The sequence below is a fragment of the Octodon degus genome, unplaced genomic scaffold (assembly GCF_000260255.1).
Source record: "Octodon degus isolate 3935 unplaced genomic scaffold, OctDeg1.0 scaffold00002, whole genome shotgun sequence".
NCBI classification, from domain to species: Eukaryota; Metazoa; Chordata; class Mammalia; order Rodentia; family Octodontidae; genus Octodon; species Octodon degus.
In genome coordinates this window covers 4,990,646-5,010,725 of record NW_004524578.1, presented here as the reverse complement: position 1 = coordinate 5,010,725, position 20,080 = coordinate 4,990,646, and the positions used below count along the sequence as shown (strand labels likewise).

The following is a 20,080-nucleotide window of genomic DNA, read 5'->3' as shown; positions in this document are numbered from 1 at the left end:
TATATATATATATATATAGAGATATATATAGCTAGATAGAGATATATAGCTAAGATAATTATAAGATCGCTGATTGCACTACTAACTTCTATGAGTTCGCTGAAAGGAACAGTTAGTGCTTATATTCTTTGATCAACTTTGCCTGCCTGTCTCTGATCATCCAAGCAACCACTTTGAAGATAATAATATGCAATATAATAACCAGTGTTAATTTCCTATCAGCTTGTCTTGAAATACTATATTGTTTTTAGTTTTTAAAATTATCTCCAAAATAAAGATTCCTCTTCATGTACCGGAGACACCTCACAACCTGAACCTCTGCGGTGCCAGCCCACCCCACCCGTGTCTGACATCACCAGCCTGTCCACACCTGGCTCCCTCTGCTGGTTCCTCCCAGGGCCCAGTGGAGTCTTTCTGCAGGCAAATCTCTGTCTCCACTGTGCAAGGAGATCATTTATGCCTAAGAAGCCAAGCAATGTGTGCCCTGAGTCCACTCAGTCACCACATGCCCCACATTTTAACTTTATTTTAAGCCATAACCGTTACAGCAATACTGAGGACACTGTGGCTGCCAATTTAATACAGTCATCTCACATAGTCCTATGTCCTTACTTCCTGTAGAAAGGAGGTCACCTCTAAAATTAAGCACAAAAGACCTGAAGGATGTTACAGAAATGTGCATCCACTTCGTAGGACATTAGTTTAGTGCTTCTAGCTGCATTAGAGAACATGGAGCTTGGTGTATTAATTTTAAATTCAATAATAAAATGAGGGGAGAAATTGCAGGATACAGCAGCAAATAAATAATTGTTTACTTTAAGCAAGAAGAGATCTGGTACCAAGACAAAACCAAAATAAATGAAGAAAATAATAGACTGCTAATACTCTGTTTAGTGGAAAATACTGTTAAGTGGAAAAATACTCTGTGGAGTGGAAACATAACAAATAATACTTTAGTGTGAAAATCTCCTCAAGAACAATTATAATAACAATATAACAATAAATGAAGAATTATGCCCTCGGGTGAAGTCATTTCTCATATATGATATCACATTCTACATCAATGCGTAAGTTACAGTACTTAGAGAAGCAAATAATAAGCAGAGAAAATTTGAGATTTGTTTTTTTCCCAGGATTCTACAACAAGAAATTTTGTTGGGGAAAAAAATTCTAGAGGGTTTTGTCCTCTTGTTTTTGCTTGGCTTGCAGGTTTTACAAACCTACTTTCATTAAAACCCCCAAATCTCAGAACTTCTCAGAATGCAGGGCCCTTGCTACTGGACGCAGGCAGCCTGCCATGTGGGTCTCACCTTCGAGGGGCCACAGTCCCACTGTGCATGGGGCTTTATAGCCAGAACCCTGAGCAAAACAGGATGATGACACAAAATTGAACCCCAACTGTGAGGGGCAGGCTGAGGGTGAAGGGAGCAGGTACACCGTGCACAAGCACGTTCTCGGGAAGGCTCAGCCTCAACTCAAGGGGACCCGAAAAGGCCCTGAGGTCAGCACTGCCCACTGTGCCCAGGATGTGGTCCCCTGCAGAGACAAAGCTGCAGAGGGGACAGGATGTGTTGAAGTGCTCCCATTTGCCCTTCCCGGAGGAGGGGGAGACAGAGCCAGCCCCGATCCAACAATGCCCATGCCCCTCATAGAGGGCTGGAGGTGACTCGGTGCCTGTGCTTAGACGTCCCTGTGGGCTTTCATGTTGTGTTTTACATACGCAGTGTGACTGGCTGGGTGATGGCGATGAAAACCGTGGCTGCCTCTTTCTGATCCTAAGACCTCTTTAGGCCAGACGGCTCCCACGAATGCCACACAGAGGCTCAGGTTGTGCAGGCGACATGGTGCAACCTGGCCTGCACCCTACCTCCCTGCTAGGGCCCCCTTGGACACCTACAGTCCATGGGAAACTCAGCTGGCCCAAAGAAAGGGCTCAGGGTAGCTTAAGGAAGCTTCCCTCTTAGGGAGGAAAACAATGAAAACCAGCAAAAGATAAAGAGCAAACATGCCAAAATTCCCTTGGCCACAGGACCTCGGGGGCAGATTTCCAGAGGAGCTTAAGAACTATCCTTGGGGAAACAACTGTGCAGTCAGCGAACCAGCTGGAGACAGCCCTCAGGGTATCTGCATCTCTGGGCATCTCAGACCCATTTGGGGGAATTACATAGGATTCTACCTTTGATTTCTGCTCACTTATCCCAAGCAGAGCCAGGCTTCTGTCTTTCAAACTGTGGGAATCATAGCATGGAGATGGTCGTTAACAACCCTCAGGGACAATGTGCAATTCGTCCTCTCATCTCACCAGATCCTCACCCTCACCCACCCACACAGCAAGCAGAACCACTGTACAACAGACCGCAGCCTGAGCTACCACAGCAGGAGATGGTCGCAAACCCTAGACCTTGTGTCTTGTCTGGTCCTTCTGCAACTGTCCCACTACTGCTCCTGACGTTGCTCCAAAAAATGAGCTGCTCTCTGGGGCTGAGTGTGCCTGGAAGGGCGCAGGTCCCCTTAGCACTGCTAAAACCATCCTGAAGCTGGGCACGGTGAGAGGGGCAAGGGCTGCTGCAAAGCCAGCCCTGAAAAAGTCAATGGCTCTCAAGGGCATGAGTGAGCACAATTAGAACTGAGGCAGAGCTCTGGAGAAATCTCTGACATTTCTGACCAGCCTGCATCCTAGCTATAGTAAAATTCATAGCCATGCACATATTTAATACTTTAACACAAATTAGCAACATTTTGTTAAATACATCATAGGAGGGAACAAAAAAGAGAGAGGGAAGGGCAGATTCTGGGATCTCTGTGGTTCTCTTGGCCACAGAAAAATGATTAGGGAGCGTAGCAGGCTCCCAACAGTCCTTGCAGCACACTCTATGTGGGCATCGTGTAGGCTTCAAACTAACGACCATGCTGACCATTGGGGATGAGGTGCTTGTTGGTTCCAAGGCCATTCTTCAAACAGTTTCTCTCTTTGCCTTTGGTAGCTTCCTCCTTCCCTTCCTCCTCCTCTTCTTCCTCCTCTTCTTCCTCTTCATCACTCCTCACATCTTTAAAGTTCTAGACAAAGCAGAGAATTGGCTGTGACCACTTCCATGACATCTTAAGTGACTTTGCAAAATAACAGGCCCATTTTATTTATTTTTATTTTTAAATTTTATTTATTTATTTATTTATTTATTTGCAGAACCAGAGATTGAACTCGGGCCCTGTGCTTGCCAGGGAAGCGTTTACTCCACTGAGCCCTCTCTCCAGCCCAATGGGCCCATTTTAGAGGTTTAGTTTTTTACAGAAAACCCAGCATCCAGAGAACCAGCACTCCACAAGAGAAGCCACACTCTTGGTCATGAAACAGCCTCTACCAAGTCAACAAATAAAATTATGCAAGTGCATTTAAGACAGGAGAGAAGGGTGCAATAGTTCCCAAGAGGCACTTTATATGGTACTTCTATTCTGTGGCTATGCCAAGCACCGCAAGCTCTGGCGGCATTCGCTTTGACAGCTGAAGACCACAGACAGACGGCGCCCAGCGACTCCGCAGGCTCTGGATGACCATGTCCTCCACATCTCTCCGCACTTAGGTCCACAGGTCCCCCCGCCCCCTCCCTGGCCACAAGCAAAGAGAAGGTAGGACAGTGCATTTTGAGTCCACCCCTTTCCCTGTGTAAGCAACCTCCCTGTACCTTCAGCAGGATCAGGCCCTGTGCTGTTTTCTATTCCATGGCCTAAATCCTAAGTAAACTGGCTTTTTTTTTTTCCTATTCATGATTTCTATCTCCTGTGGTGCCAAGAGCTGCCAGCAGCCAGGACTGGTAACGCAGAAAGCAGTGAGCAGCAGAGAACAGAGCTGTCAAGAGTCACCACCTCTGGTGGCCGCGGAGTCCACGGTCCACTGGCAGCTGGGGAGTCCATGGTCCACTGGGGAGCTGCTAACCTTAAGAGCTGGCGTTCCAAGCTCAAGCTGTGAACATTAGAAAACTTTGACTATTTGCGCATTATTTTTAAAAATTAATTGTATTGGTCTATGTAATGCGTAATAATTACATTCAGTTTGGGAAATTGGCACACACATGTGGCACTTTGACTTTTTATCCCCGTCCCTGCCTTTCCCTCCTCTCTCCCTCTTCTCCTTGTGCCCCTCCCCAACCCACAGAAGTCTGCCGCCCTGCTTCCTGCCATCTCTCCTTTATTTTATCTACAGTGTGGGTCTCTTATATAAGCAAAACATGAGATACTTAACCTCTGTATTTGATTTAATTTGCTCATTATATCAAGATCCATCTATTTCCCTACAAATGAATCAAATTTATCATTCCCTACAGATATAGAATATTCATATATATGTATATATAATATTTTTTTCTTTATCCGTTCATCTGTTGTTGGGCATTTAGGTTGTTTCCATAGTCAGCCATTGTGTGTGCAAGTTGTGATTTCTATACAAATTCAGCAAGAATGCTTAGTTGATTAGTGACATCTTATAAGTGCATACAAGGGTCCTGCCCTTTAGAGGACCTTGAAGAAGAGGTGGACAATGTGACAGACATCAGAAGACTCAAGAACTGGCCACATCTGATTTCCATCCTACGTGTTTAAGAGTCCATGCCAGCCGGTGACACTTACACAGCATAATGGAATAAGTTAGAAATCAATGTGCTGTCCAAAAGATAATACCAAGGGGCTGGCAAGATAGCTCAGCAGACTAAGCACCTGCAGGGACTAGGGTTTGATCCCCCGTAGCACATGCCACACCGGCAACCGAGTCCTGGCATGGTGGCACACTCCTGTAATCCCAGCACTGGGGAGTTAGAAAACAGGAGGATCACTACAAGTCCAAGCTGTGTAGTGAGACCTTGTACCAAATACATAAAAAAGAGATACAAAAGATAATAGACAAATCTCAAAATAAATGTACATATGTTTTTAAAAAAACCCTTCTAAATAATCAGTGAGTTGAAAAGTCTCAAATAGCTCTAGAAAATATTTTGAACTAAATGAAAATAAAACAATTTCAGCGCCACCCTCTTAGGTGCCTCCTCGTCACTGAGGCCCCACACCCGTCGCCCACACCGTGAGGAAGTCTGTTCTGGTTCACATTTCGCCCAAAGTCAGCCAACTCCAAGGCCAGAGAGCAGGGCTGAGAGCACAGTGAGGGAAAGGCTGCTGCTGTCACTGTGTGGTAGAGATGCTGGGTTTTATACTATTTGATATTATATTGAAAGTTTTGGTTTAAAAAAAAGGCAAGAGAAAGAAATGAAATTCACAGAGATTGGAAAGAGAGCATCCTTACTTGTAGATCCCATGACTGTCTATGTAGAAAAGAACTCTACCCCCCCATCCTACAATTAACAAGGTTGACAAGGTTGAAGGATGCAAGGTCAACACACACACACACACACACACACACACACACACACACACAATATCTTGGTTACTAGAAACTAATACATTAGGCTGAAACATGTCCTCAAAGACGTCAGGCCCTCATTTCTAGGACTTGTGATGCTCACGTGCTATGGCAACAGTTTTGCAGATATGACTAAGGGTTCAGAGATGGGAAGATCACTCCACCTTGCCAGGTGGGATCTCAATGCCATCACAAGTGTCCTTACGAGTGGGAGACGATAGGAGACTGAACCCAAGGGGGATGGGGTGGCAGGGGAAAGACAGAGGAGAAGCTGGAATCACAAGGACAAGCCAAGGATCACCCGAAGCTGCCAGGGGAAGCCGCAGCAAGCAGCAGCTCCCCTCGGAGCTCCAAAGGGAGCACTGCCCGGCCGCGACTTTGCCTGCCATGCAAAGCTAGCTGTGGACTTGTGTCTTCTACACTGAGAGAATATGCTTCTGTTGTTGTAGGCAGCAAATGGGGAGTGGTTGCTGTAACGCCCATAAAAGCAAATACAACTGCTAATGCCAAATTAAAACTCGACACTGAATGTCTGCAACATTTATAATATTTTCAAAATGAAGTAAGTGTACATCTAACAAAGCATGCATGGAGTTCATATATTAAATCTACAAAATTCTGGTGAAAGAAATTAAAGAGGACCTAAGTAACTGTACAAACACAGAATGCTTATAGGTTGGAAGGCTCAAAGTTGCAAAAATGTAAATTATCCTCAAGTTGAGCTATAGAGTCCATGCACTATCAATCAACCTATCAGCAGGATTTCTCATAGATAAATTAACTCTAAAACTTGGAGAGATGAAGTGGCAGAGAGAGAGAGAGAGAGAGAGAGAGAGAGAGAGAGAGAGAGAGAGAGAGAACAAGACACAGAGACAGAGGCAGAGACAGAGAGACAAAGCAGGGAGGGAGAGAGGGAAAGCGATTCTGAAAAAGAAGACTAAAATGTGAGGGCTTACCCTGCCCAATTTTAAGACATACTATAGTTACAATAATCAAAACACGGTGTAAACATATAGGCCAGTGGAATGAAATAACGATTCTAGAAATAGATTCACACAAATGCAGTCAACTGAGTTTTGACAAAGTTTGAAAACAGCTCAATGGACAGAAGATAGAAGTTCCAAGAAATAATGTAGAACCAAAAGGTAAATTTTCATCTGAATATCATACCTTATAAAAATCAACTCAAAATAGATAGTTGTTATAGCTTGTGTCTAGATGTCCCTCCAAACCCTCATGTGGTCATAGGCAGGGCTTTATCAAGAGGAGGATTAATCTAGAGTGTATGATTGATGGATAGTACAATGCTAAGATTAAATGTCCTGGGGTTTGGGGTGGCTGTTTACTAAATTAGTCCACTGACTGGTGTGGCACCACACTAATCCCAGTAGCCTGCAGAAGTGAAAAGGATCAGACAAAAGCTGCAACTCCCTTGCTTTGCTGCCACCTGCCCACGATAAGCTGTTTCTCCACTGGAATGCCTCTCTGCCATGCCATGAGCCTCAGAGCCAACCTATGATGGGCTGAAACCTCCACAAACTGTGAGGCAAATAAACATTTCTCCTTTTAACTTGGGCTATCTAGTACTTTGTCTCAGTAATAAGAAAAGTAACTTGGGAGAACTACCCGCTCGGGCCCCCCTCCTGTCCTTCTCTCGGACAGGAGCTTTCTTTCTCTCAATAAATATATTCTGCTCATAAAAAAAAGAAAAGAAAAGTAACTAAGACAATTGTACATCTAAATGTAAAATGCAAGCCTATGAAACTAAGAAGAAAACCCTTGACCTTGGGCTGGGCAACGAGTTCACAGGTATGGCACAGGAAGTACTTCATAAAAGAAAAAACTGGTAAGATAGACTTTATTAAATCACCTTTGCTCTGTGAAACACACTTTTCAGAGAACAAAAAGATAAACTACAAACTGGGAGAAAATTACATGTCAATTCACATGCATACTAACAACTCTCAAAGATAACAAAAAAAAGCAACACTATTTTTAGAAAGGTCACAAGGGGCTGGAGAGATAGCTTAGAAGAATAAGTGCCTGCCTGGTGAGCACAGGGTCCTGAGTTCAAACCCTAGTACTGTGAAGGAAAAAAAAAAAAGGCACAAGACATAAAAATAGGCAGTTAATCAAACAGAATGCAGAATGACAAGCAAACATGTGAGAAAACATCCAATATCATTAGCTATTAAAGCAAATTAAATCTAGATGCGATACAACTACAAAGCCATGAGAACAGCTGAAACCGAAACAACAGACATTACCACGAGCTGACAAGAACACAGAGCAACTTTCCTGCATTGTCTTGGAGGTGGGAGCGGGGACACACTCCAGAAAAGAGCTTGCAAGTGCCTCACAAAGTGGAACATTCATTTGCTGCATCTGTCTGCAGTCCTACATCCGAGTGCCCACCCCAAAGAAATGGACATTTCTGCTCACACAAGACCAAAAGTGTGCAATAGTTCTATTCATAATTGGCAAAGATGGAAGCAACCCACTTGCCCTTCAGCTGACAGATAGACAAACTACAGTACATTCATACAATAAAACACTACTTAAAAACATAGAAAAACAAATGTTTGACACATTAAAGGAGTTGGATGAATACCAAAGAAAGGATGCTGAGCACAAAAGCTTTAGTCTCTGAAGGTCACCTACTAACAACATCTACAAGGTGTTCTTGAAAACCATAGTTTTATCCCACCTCATGCCCACCTAAGTGAGTTCCCATGTTCTCTACCACCTTAGGCCTGCCTCACAGCATAGTTTTACTCTGTAATAAAGTCCCTGGAAAAGACAGCTTCTCGGGGACAACCCACTCGGTGGTCCCCTTCTGTCCCTCTCTTGGACAGGAGCTTTCTTTCCTCCAATAAATATATTCTGCTAAAAAAATAAAAGATAAATTTATGGATGAGGAATAGGTAAGAGGCAGGCAAGAACTAGGTTGGGGATAGAATTATTTCAGGTAGTGGGATTGTTCCCTACCCTGATTGTGGCAATAGCTACACAAATTTGTATAGTTTGAAATTCAAAGGACTGAACACTAAGAGAAAAAAGATCATCAAGATGACTTTTTTTTTGCTTGTAATGGGAACTGAAGCTAGGGCTTTTACACTGAGCTACACCCGAAGACCCTGACCCCTTTTACATTTCTTTTCCTTTTCTTTATGCAGAGGGTCCCTCAGTGACAGTTCCTAATTAAGGGTTATATGTTTCGTCCTCTTATGGTTTTTCAAAGTAATTTTGCAAGGACATCTCCTAGCACAACACTGCCCCGAGGAAGGTGGGCAGAATTGTTACAGATCAGCCTCCACTGTGAAAAATAAAAGGCAACAGGAATTATTATGAAGGGAAAGTGAACCCTGCGAGTCCAGTAATGGACACGACCACTAAGGTCATCCATGAAGCCTGTTCACAAACATCTCTATTAAAATATATGGAAGGTAGAGACCACTTCCTCTCCCATCATTTTTCAAGATGACAACCATAACCATAGGACTTTCGTTTTCCTTTGTAACGTCCACCTCCCAAGGGCCTTTGGATAGATGTAAATATATAGCTCCTCAGGGCACACTCTGCGTAGCCTCAAAAACCCCATGTGTATGTACACATTCTGCTGGCTTCAGCATAGACATTTCACTTCACAGAGCTCTTTTCTGTGTGTTCTCTGCTTTTCTACAACAACACAGTCTCAGAATAAACGTTCACTGCAAAAATGGAAGGCTAAGATGCAGGAGAAGGGCGGACACTCTGATTTGCCAGGAGCTGGTATGGAGAGGACTCCCTGTTATACACTGTCTCTTCCAGGCACGGCCCGCTCAGCTGACACTTGCTTTTATGGTCATGTCCCTGAAGCCGCCTTTGCCTTTCTCAAGAGATTGCTACAGGGAGTAACAACAAACTGTAATAAGAACAAGGAACACCATTTCTTCCCTGAAAGGCAAGATGAAAAGCTACGCTAACAGAAAACAGAAACAGTCCTGAAAATGGCACCACTCTGTCTGCTGCACCACCCTTGTGTCTGAGAAGGGGCCCTGGCCACAAGGAGCCTTTGGGGACTTTAAAGCATCTTCCTGGTGACAGAAGTTGGGAACACCACTGACTTTAGTGAGGGGAAGCCAGGGACGCTGGTATCCTGTAACGTGCAACACACCCGTATGTCCTGCCAGATACGCATGTAGGTAAAATCCTGCTCATGACTGTGTAAGCCAGGACTGGAATCCAGCTTACACTCAAGCATAGTTTTTTGGCATCGTTTTAAGCTATGGCTCAGCCCTCCATATCCATGGACTCTGCATTGGTAGATTCCAACCAAGGACCAAAGATATTCAGAAAAAAATCTGAATTTTTTCAGATTTCCTTGTTGCCCTAAATGATGCAATGCATCCACCATTTAGATAGCATTTACATTGTAGTAGATGTTATAAGTGGTCAGGAAATATTTCAATGTACACAGGAAGATGTATGCAAATTCCACACAAATCCTGTCACATTAGTACAGAGAAGTGGAGCCTCTGATGACATGGGTTGTTCTGGACCCAGCAAACTATAGAAACCGAGGGGTGGCTGTCTTCCAAGTTTTCTAGAAGGTAACTATGTTGATAAGCCAAAGGAAGACTGCACATTGCTGGAGACCTCTCGATGCCGACACACTGCCAACAGTGTCTGCGTATCTGTCAGCCCTCACTTACAGGCTTTCTATTCATGTGATTCTACAAACAGGAGAGCCCCACCACAACCCCAGTATGCTTTTGAGTGCAGCAATGCACACATTTCACATGCCAAATTCATATTTTATGGAAATGGGTTTCATAGGACAGTTGGGGAATAACATAATTTTTGAACTTAGGTTCACTGGTAAATTATATCACCTACTAATTTCATTTCTGACTCAGGAAGGACTGTGATCTTGGAGGACCAAGAGCCACTGCCTCCGGTGATGCAGAAGGCTACAGAGTAGCCCTGTGAATTTCCTGGCATGAAGAGTTGTTAGGTGGACACACAGGGTGGGTGCATGTTATGCAAACTAGTCTGGAAGTGTGTCATGCAAATATTAACCAAATTGTGCTTTATATTCTCTTTTATTTTGCAGGTACCATCTTTAATACAACAGTAATAGCAACGACCCTTAATGGACTCATCATGGGCCAGCACCACTGGACTACTTACTAGGAACCATAACATTTCCTCCTCACAACCACTGGACATAGGAATCATTTTCTTCACTTTACAAGAGTGAAAACTGAGCCTCAGAGGGGTTAGGCAACTTTTACAAGACCTCCCTGCTCTGATAGGCATCAAAGTGAAACAGTGACCCACAGGCCACTGCGGAAAAGGCTAGACAGACACCCAGAAAACACACAGAAGCGCAGAGCCCAGCTCGGTCTGGGGAACACTCCTGGTGGAATAAGGCACTGCCACCCTCCTCCCAAGCTTAGCACCGGCTGCATCACCACCCCTCGCTGTCCCAGCTCTGATCTCACCTTGTTCTATCAGGACTGACATTTAGGAATAAAATTTGAAATAACTACAATCACCCATAATTAACAAATTTTACTAGGTGAGGCAAACTCTGACATGTTATATTTTATTTCATTTAAAGAGATTTAGCAACCTATTAGTGGTTCACAACCCATCATTTGGAAAATTCTGGCCAAAGTATGCTGGAAGTACGGTTTTTCTAATCAGCTACAATCATAAAGTCTAAGAAATCCATACTCTGACACTGAAAACATTTCAAAACTACAAATCTTTTTCAGCAATCAAAACACTTAATACAAATAAAAAAACAAAGTCAAATTTGCTCTACAGGGAACCAGGAATGCACATACTCACTAAAGATCAAATCATAGTGTTTTCTGGAACTTTACCTGTCTGCTTTGATTGAATGCCAAGACTTCTCTTACACACTCAGCATGAGCCCTGTTCTTGGAACTAACCAGCTCTTTTCATTTTATTATCCTTCCCACTTGTTGCACACTAACCCCCACTCAGAACACTGTCACAGGGCTGTTAGGATTGACCAGCGCACCAGGTTTTGGTTTTGGGATATTAGAATTCATCTCACACATGAGGAGGGCTCCATAAGCCTCTCTGACAAGGGGAGGGCTGCGGTGACCTTGTGCAGCTCCCCAGCCACAGCTTGTGGCAGCACGTGTGCTCAGTATCTGCCGGACTGCACACCCTCTTGGTGAGCAACTTAGCAGTCACCCTGAAGGAATGCAAACATGCACTAATAAAAAATAAAGACTGGAAAATGAGATGCAAACAACAAAGAAAAAAAGACCGCATATTCCAAATCTGATAACTTTAGATAGCTTGCTTTCTAAAATGAGCAAAAGTTTCTATGACTCAACTGCACTTTCTCAAAAATGTCCTGGGTCCTCTAGTTCAAAGTATGAACAATATTATTGATTCCATGATTGGAAGTAGATGCACATAACATTTGCAAGGTCTTTAAGAGCCCCCTCCCAAGTGCTCCTTGGTGACAAGTGTGAGGAACGAGCTGCCAGCCTAGTGGACACCTGGTGCTCATCCTGACAGGGCCTTGAGTCCTCATGTCACTCAGCAGGACACGTCCTGGTGAGAGCTGTCTGCTGGGCAGACAGTGGACAGAGGAGACCTGGACTCCAAAGGCATGCTAGAAAATGACAGTCACTATGACAGAGGCCCTCAGCAACCCCCAGGGTATTCTGATTTTGGGATCAGAGTAAGCTGCTCCTCAGTAAAGTGTTGTCAAAGATAGGACTGTTCTTTGCAGGGCATTTCTGTGTGCAGGGACACAGAGGCGAGCAGCTACAGATCCAAAGGCCCACGTATCCTGAGGCCAAGACGTCCTCAAAACATCACAGACCTTCCAACAGTCACTGATCCTTTTGGGGGCTCATGAAAAAATTGGCTTTGGTCAGTGTCAAACCTGTCAGGCACAGAACAGCAGGACCAAGACGGCAACATGGGCTTCCCACAGCCCATACATGACATGACGTTTACTATCTCAACCACTTTAAGTGTGCACAGTGCAGTGCTATTAAACATACTTGTAATGCCAGAAAACCACCAGCTCCATCGATCCCCAGAATTCTTTGAATCCTGTGAAACTAAAGCCCTGCAACCATTAAATAACTTCCTATCGCCCCCTCCACCAGCCTGGCAGCCACCACTCAGCTTGCTGTCTCTGAGTTTGACTATTCTAAGTACCTCACTGGTATCATACAGTATTGTACAGTGTTTGTCCTTTTACGCTTATTCCGCTGGCAATTCTACCTCCAAGTCTGATGCATGTTGCAACATATGTCAGAGTTCCTTTTTTAAGGCTAAGCGCAGCTCATCATACACATGCAGCACCCACCAATGGGCACTGGGCTGCTCTCATATATTAGCTGTCGTGAGCAACACGTGTGGACCATTTACTTTTGTTTCTTTTTGATACCTCATATGTACCCAGAAGTGGAATTGTTAAGGCATGTGGCAAATCTTTATTTTAGGGCTTTTAGAAACTAGCAGATGGTTTCCCACAGGGGCTGTCCTATTTCACATTTCTCCCACACTTATTTTATAGTTTTTGAAGTAGCCATCTAAAGGGTGTGAGGCAGTGTTGATTTCCATTCCCCTAATAAGAGTAGGCTAATTTTCATGGGGTTATTGGTGATTTGTATGAATTATTTGGCAAAATGTCTCCTGAAGTCTTTAGCTTATTTTTGAATTACATTGTTTGGGACTTTTTTGTTTGCTTTATTTTTGTTTTTTGGTGGTTGCTGAGTTTTAGGAGTTCTCAATGTAGTCTTGATATTAATTACTTATTAAGTACAAGTAAATGGTTTGCAAATACTTTTCTTATTCTGAGGGCTGCCTTTTTACCCTATTAATAGTGTCTATTGATACCCTAAAGTTTTACATTTTCACAAAGTTCATTTTTTCTTCTGCTGCCCATGCCTTTCGTAGCATATTTAAGAAATCACTAGAAAACCAAAGTCACTAAGGTTTTCCCTATGTTTTCTTCTAAAACATTTATAGTTTCAGGTTTGTATATTTGAATTTTTTATCATTTTTCTTAATTTTGATATATGGGATTAAATAAGAGTCCAACTGCTATGTTTTGCATACAAATATCCACGTTTCCCAGGACTATTTGTGAAAGAAACTACTCCTTCTCCATTGGGTGGTCCTGGCACCCTTAAAGAACCCACTTGATCATCCATGGAGTGTTACTCTGGGCTCTTTTAGTCTACTGGTCTGTATGTCTTCAGGGAAGTGCGACATTGGCCTTCCAATACTGTTGTAGGCTTGGAAGTCATACAGTAGGACTCCTCTACTGCTCTTCAAGACGACTCTGGCTGCTCAGAGCACCTCAAGATACAATGCTCTAGGGCTGGCCAAATAACTCAGTGGATTAAAGTGCTTGCCAACAGGCGCAGGGGCCTGGGGTTTGATCCCTGGGCCTGCTGTGCTGGCCCCGCCCCCAGGGTGCACTAAGACAGCAATTGAGACTGGGTGTGGTGGTGCATGCCTGTAATCCCAGCTCTTGGGAGGCTATAAATAGGCAGCTCACTACAAGTCCAATCTTGTAGTGAGACCCTGAACACCCTGTAGACCCTTCCCTAAAATACAAAAAAAAAAAAAAAAAAAAAAGATACTATGTCCTGTTGGAGTTTATGCTGCTTACATAGCATAAACTGGAAATTGACCTGGAAATTGGCTGACTCATAGTCCCTTAATTTGTAGAGGAAAAATACAGCCACTTTTTGAGCTGGTTCATGCTTCTTTTCATATTGCCCTAACTCACCCACATAAATAGAATCTATTTTAATATATTACTAAAGAATAATAGTTTTAAACTATAGTCAAAATTATTTTAGCTATAATTAAATTATTTTATTACTAAATAATAATTTATACTTTAATTTTCAATTCCTTAAGTTATTGCATTTTGCTAAGTTTGAGACTTCTTAAATTATATTTTACTGGGCCAGGGAGATAGCTCAGTAGAATAAGTGCTTCCCTGGCAAGCGCAAGGGCCTGAGTTCAATCCCCAGTTCTGGGAAAAAAGAAAAAAAAAAAAAAGAGTAAATTTTATTTTACTTCTTTTTTTGTATTTTAGTGAAGGGTCTACAGGGTGTTCAGGGTCTCACTACTAGATCGGACTCCTAGTGATTCTCCTGTTTACAGCCTCCCAAGTGCTGGGATTACAGGCCTATACCACCACGCCCAGGCTCAACTGCTGTCTCAGCATGCCCTGGAGGCGGGGGGAGGGAAGCCTGCATGGCAAGCCCTGGGGATTGAACCCCAGGTTCCTGTGCCTGCCTAAGCAGGCACTTTAATCCACTGAGCTATGTGGCCAGCCCAAGGCTTTTAAAAATAAGCTTCAGGGAGAAAATTTTAAGTTTTAGGTGTAGATGGACTCTGGGAAGTATTCAGCCTGATATGTTCATTTTTAGAGAGAGCCGCGACCTGCAGGCCTCAGACTTCTTTGTTTCACCTCAGTGATGGCAGAGCTCAGGCTACACGGCTCTTGATTAAAATGTACACATCATAGTACAATATTTTACCTAAACAAAAAGATACTAGACTCTGCGTAATCACCAGCTTGTGGTAGATGTAGAAAACGATTTGATAAACTAGTTTGCCTTGGTGATTAAGAGAACATTCCTTAAAATGCCACATTTTACCTTCTTTAGAAATAGTTTGGGGTTTTATAGACCAGAAGTTCTGTAACTCTAACTTGGCAAAGATATATAAACTCATTTTGAAAACAATTACTGGGATTCAACATAGGCAAGATTTAGGAAATAACACTGGCAAAACAGAAAACGAAGCCCAAAAATTTGCATTAAAATTGAAATGTTGAAGTTGGCCACAAATATTAGGACCCAAGACATACAAAAGAATTCATATACATTGTTGAGAAGGATAAAAACTATTTTGAAAGAAGGGCAGGGAAATGATCTAAATAGCCAATTCACAGGCTACACAGTGAACTAATAAGCAACAGAAAATGCTCAATTGGGAAAGTGCAATTAAAATAACAAACCAGAAATACCTCAGCTCATCAAGTTGGCAAACACCAAAGAGTCCAATAACGCCAAAAGTTGACGAAGATGTAGGGGAGGAGAAATGCTCATAGGCTTGGTTTGAAACATAGTTTGGCAGTATCTAGTAAATTCAACCTAGCAATTTTTCTCATGGAAACATTTACATCCATGTTCACAGGAAGACATACCGTAATACAAATAATAATAAGTGATGAATAAAATAAGTTACACAAATTTATATATACATATATACATATATATGTATACATATTAGGTTATATTATTTATGTACAGTTTAAAAAGATTATATAAGGTTTAAAAACATAGAAAGCAATAATGTTTGTACCTACATGTAAAGATAGGAAATGTATAAAAGCACGGGTGGAAGGTCACCCGGGTGCAGTAGTCACCTCTTTGGAAGGACAGGCAGAGAGGGGAGCAGCAACAGTCAGGGCATAGCAGACATAGCTGTCTTCGCTGGCTCTCCTGGGTGACTTCACCTAAAGCACTGTGGCCTGCTGCTGGCGAACCTTTCAGAGCTTTCAAAGATGCAGACAGCCTATGCATAGCCTTGCCAACTACTGCAGTAGGGATTCAGCTGATCTTTAGTGTGAGAGACATACATGAGATAGGAAAGAGGAGGAGAAGAGAGACAGAGAGCAAGAAAGAGACAGACAGACACAGAGACAGAGAATGAATATGAATCTATACCACAGCATTACTTAAATATTGTAGATGGTTCCCAATACACAGCCAACACCTGTGTTTCCCACATCTGACTTGAGTAGTGAATAGCCAACCAGTCTCTCAGCTGTGTCTTAACAGTCTCGTCCAACTCTGCTCGCCTCTGTTCTGCCGGCCTTTTATGTTTCAGCAATGCCATTACCATGCACTCAGCGGCTCACAGCAAAATCCTAAAAATCATCATCAATTCGTGTCTCTTACACAAGACCTCATTTTCCAGCCTACTGCACCCGGCTGAGCTCTTTGATACAGACCTCTGCACGCGTCAGTTCTCCAAAAGTTGTCTCAGCGATTTCCAAGTCGTATCAAATCTCCGTGGCCAGGCTCCAGGCTCTGAGCTCGTGCAGCCTGTGACCTCAGCGCGTAATCTCTGCTGCTGGCCACACTGCGCTGTGCGGGCTCACCCTCTGAAATGCACCTGTGGACGTTTGGGTCCCTGGAGGCCTCCACTGACTTTCAGTCCTCTGCAGCAGACTTGTGAGGGCCCGTCAGGCGGTTCCTGCTGGACAGTACCATCCCCTACCCCCTGTATCAGAGAAGCAAGACTGCTATTGTTGGCAAGATTTCGGAGTAAGGAAAATTCAAAAAGCCTTGTGTTTGCCCTTCTCTAGAGATAGCCTATGGCTTGTTCTTAGACAATTCCAATTCATCAGCCCACTTCTGAAGGAATGCGTTACCCTAGTACAGACAGATCTATAGCAGAGTGGCTAGTGAATGAAGTCGTTCTACTTGAGAGAACCCCAACTGCTAGAGTATGAACCAGCTAAAGGGACTGCTGTCTACTGATTCCCTCAGCCCCTGGGGGAGCTCTGCCTTAGACTGGAGCCACCAGAGCTCCGTGCCTACAGTCGCTGTCGTCTCCTCGGGCACTGGGCCTCACCTCAGTTTACCCCTCTGTGGTGCACAAACATCAACGTCAGGTGCATGAAGTAGTGAATGATGGAGTGCCTATCTTCAACCAACTACAAAGGCTGAACGAACATTTTCCACAGGTAAAAACCTGAATTCACTTGGTTGTACCACATGCCGTCCTCATAAATATGATGCACTGAACTAGAGACAGGAAGCTGGGCAAGAGAAAGGTATATGCACAGAAGGGCAGATGACAGGGGATGCCACCCATATGTGATCAATTCTGCTGGTCACAGGTGTGACCCAAAGCTTAAGACACAGTAGGGTAAAGAACATGACAAGAAGAAGCCATGTGTATAACGGCCTGAGAAACAGAGAATCTTGACATTCTCAGGGAGGCCAGTGCAGCCCTAGCACATCAGAAAGATGAAACATAAGTGAAGGTGAGATTGGGGAGAAAGCAAGGAACAAACTATGGTCAGAAGTCCTCATCCCTTCCAAGTTCAACTGGAAACCACTGCAAGCACAATCCACGGTGCTGACGACACAGCGCTACAGAACAGGGAAGGCACCCCTGGAACATCTGCTCCAGTGCGAGAACTGCTATCCACACAACAGCATTCTTCACTGCTGTGTGCAATGGTTTGAGGGAGCCAGTGTTAGCCTAGGAAGCACATTTAGGAGGCTGGCGTCATAGGGAGAGAAACATTAGGGGCTTAGATTGTAGTGGGGTCACCAAAGATGCAGAAGGGTATTTCAAAAGTAAAAACGGTGTCCTCTGGGTTTGAAAAGATCCTAAAGATACTCTGTTACACTTTCTATCGGAGGCTGAGGTACCCTTCGTAGAAATATTAGAGAAAGACTCGCAGACTGCTGAGCCTCTCCAGGAGGGCAGTAAGAGCTTCCTATTCTACCTGGCGCTGCCAACTGCTACCTTAAAGCTCCTCCCCCTTGCTCAAGTTCCACCCCTTTGAACTCACACCCACCCAAATCTAAATCCGTAAGCATTGGTTCAATTTTCAAACATTTAAATATAGTTAGCTCTTCTGCAAGCTACATTTTTCTGTCTGTTAGGGTTTAGGTGTGGGGTGCCCGAGGGTTCATGTGTTAGAAACTTGGGCCCTAGGGTGGGGATGCTGAGGGGGGCTGGAGCCTTTGAGAAGCAGGAGCTAATGGAAGACAGCTCGCTCACGGGGACATCACACTCAGAAGGGATCAATTCAGTTCTCAGGGAACCTTGTATAGTTCCCATGAAAATAGGTTGTGATAAGAGGTTATTGTAAAAGGGACAAAGCTGGCTCTTCCCACATGGCTTGCCCCCTCACCACGTGGTGACTTCTGCACGTGCTCCCCAAGCTGTGATGGTATCTACATGAGCAGTTCACCAGAGGCCAAGGAGACTGAGTGTGCCTGACCTTGGACCTTTGGTCTCCAAATCTATGACTAATTACACCTCTTTATAAAGTACCTGGTCTCAGGTATTTGTGATAGATATGGAAAAGAGATTCATGTACCATTTCCTTCCATTGATCTTCATGTAATACACAGCACTGAATTGCCTCACCGTGCTGTTGATGACCCACCCACAGCCACTGCCCACCCTGCACAATGCATGCGACATAACCAGCATCACTCGTTAATAATACCAGACTTCCCTCTGCCTTCATCTCCACCCCTCCCAAACTGTGAGTACAATAAATTTAACATCAAAGCCTGACATCTTTTTAAATTTTATTTTGGACATCATTTTAAAAGATATTCTAGAATTCCAACATCTTCACCATTTCCGCCTGATACAGTCAAAGTCACTACCTCAGACCCCAGTCTGCATTCCTCAAGAGTGACTACAAGACAACTGAACAAAGTAAGCCTTGACCCTGAGAAAGCACACGCACAGATGCCGGCTGGAGGAAATGTTTGCTTCCAGTAAATGAACGGTCTCTGCCACAGCGCTTCCACGCACCTTTGGGAACAGCCTCTGCATCTATGGCTTTCATCAGATCCTGCCTGTATTTTTGCAACGCTGTAACTAAAGGCTGTGCTTGGGAATGTGAGGCTCTGCAGTAATGTGGAAAGCCCAGGAGGCTACGAATGACTCATAATGTCCCACTGCTGTGTGAATGACTCCACATCTAAATCTACACTTGGCAATGAAACAAAGAGCAATATAATAAGCATTTTATGCCATTTTGAAAGCAAACTTCTAGCTTTCACTGTATGAAAAAAGCACATTTAGTCAAGAGTTCAATTTTCTAAACTACTAGCAAAACACATTCCTTTTTGTTATATTAGTTCTTATTATCCAAGTTGACAAGGTCATAGAAAAAAAAAAACAATCAAGTTTCTCTTTTTTTCTCCTCAAAGGAGTTGTATTAAATTTAAATTGGGCTCTGGGAAACCTGGCTACGCATGGAAGATGATTTTCGAGGCCACTGCTTCTCAAGCTTTAATGTGAACATGAAGCATATGTGGTTCCTGATAAGCTGTAGAATCTCGGGCAGGAGGCTGCTACGGGCCTGTGGTGGTGCTGGAGTTTTATGAGTGCGTGTTAGTACTACAGAACAGCAAGCTCTGCTTTCAACAGACCGGTACACACGTCATGTACCTCCATCGTTTCATTGCTTTCCTCAGCTTTAATAACGTATAATTAACAAATAAAAACTGTGTTTGTAGTGTCTAACATGTTTTTGTACTCATTAACTTTATTGAAAATCAGTAAGAATTATATAGCAAATTAAAAATTGTAAACAAATATTGAAATGTGAAAGATACAAGATGTAGATAGAGTGAATTTTAGAAAAATATTTCTGAAATGAATACACAACATGAGATTAATAATAGATTGTATATTGTAAAAATTATTTATAAACTTAAATGAATATGCCAATAAAAATTGTCTTAAAAAAACATGAAGAAAGAGTTCACAGATCAGTTGGGAGATAGCTAAGTAGAATAAGCTCCTTCCTGGCAAGCACAGGGTCCTGAGTTCAATCCCCAGTATAGAAAAAAGAAAAAAAAACCAAGAAAAATTGTGACCAAATCCATTGCT

At 43.3% G+C, this 20,080-nt stretch overlaps 1 protein-coding gene across 3 annotated transcripts in view; it reads right to left on the bottom strand.

Annotated features, from left to right (window-relative positions):
* Positions 1–972: 972 nt before the first annotated feature.
* The window catches only part of Cers3 (ceramide synthase 3), a 127,027-nt gene continuing 107,919 nt past the window's right edge, over positions 973–20,080 (bottom strand). For all 3 annotated transcript variants that reach the window (XM_023712751.1, XM_004623252.2, XM_023712754.1), the window contains exon 11: positions 973–3,057. In XM_023712751.1, the coding sequence (XP_023568519.1) occupies positions 2,899–3,057 (159 nt within the window). In that variant the 3' untranslated portion in view covers positions 973–2,898. The remainder of the gene's footprint in view (positions 3,058–20,080) is intronic.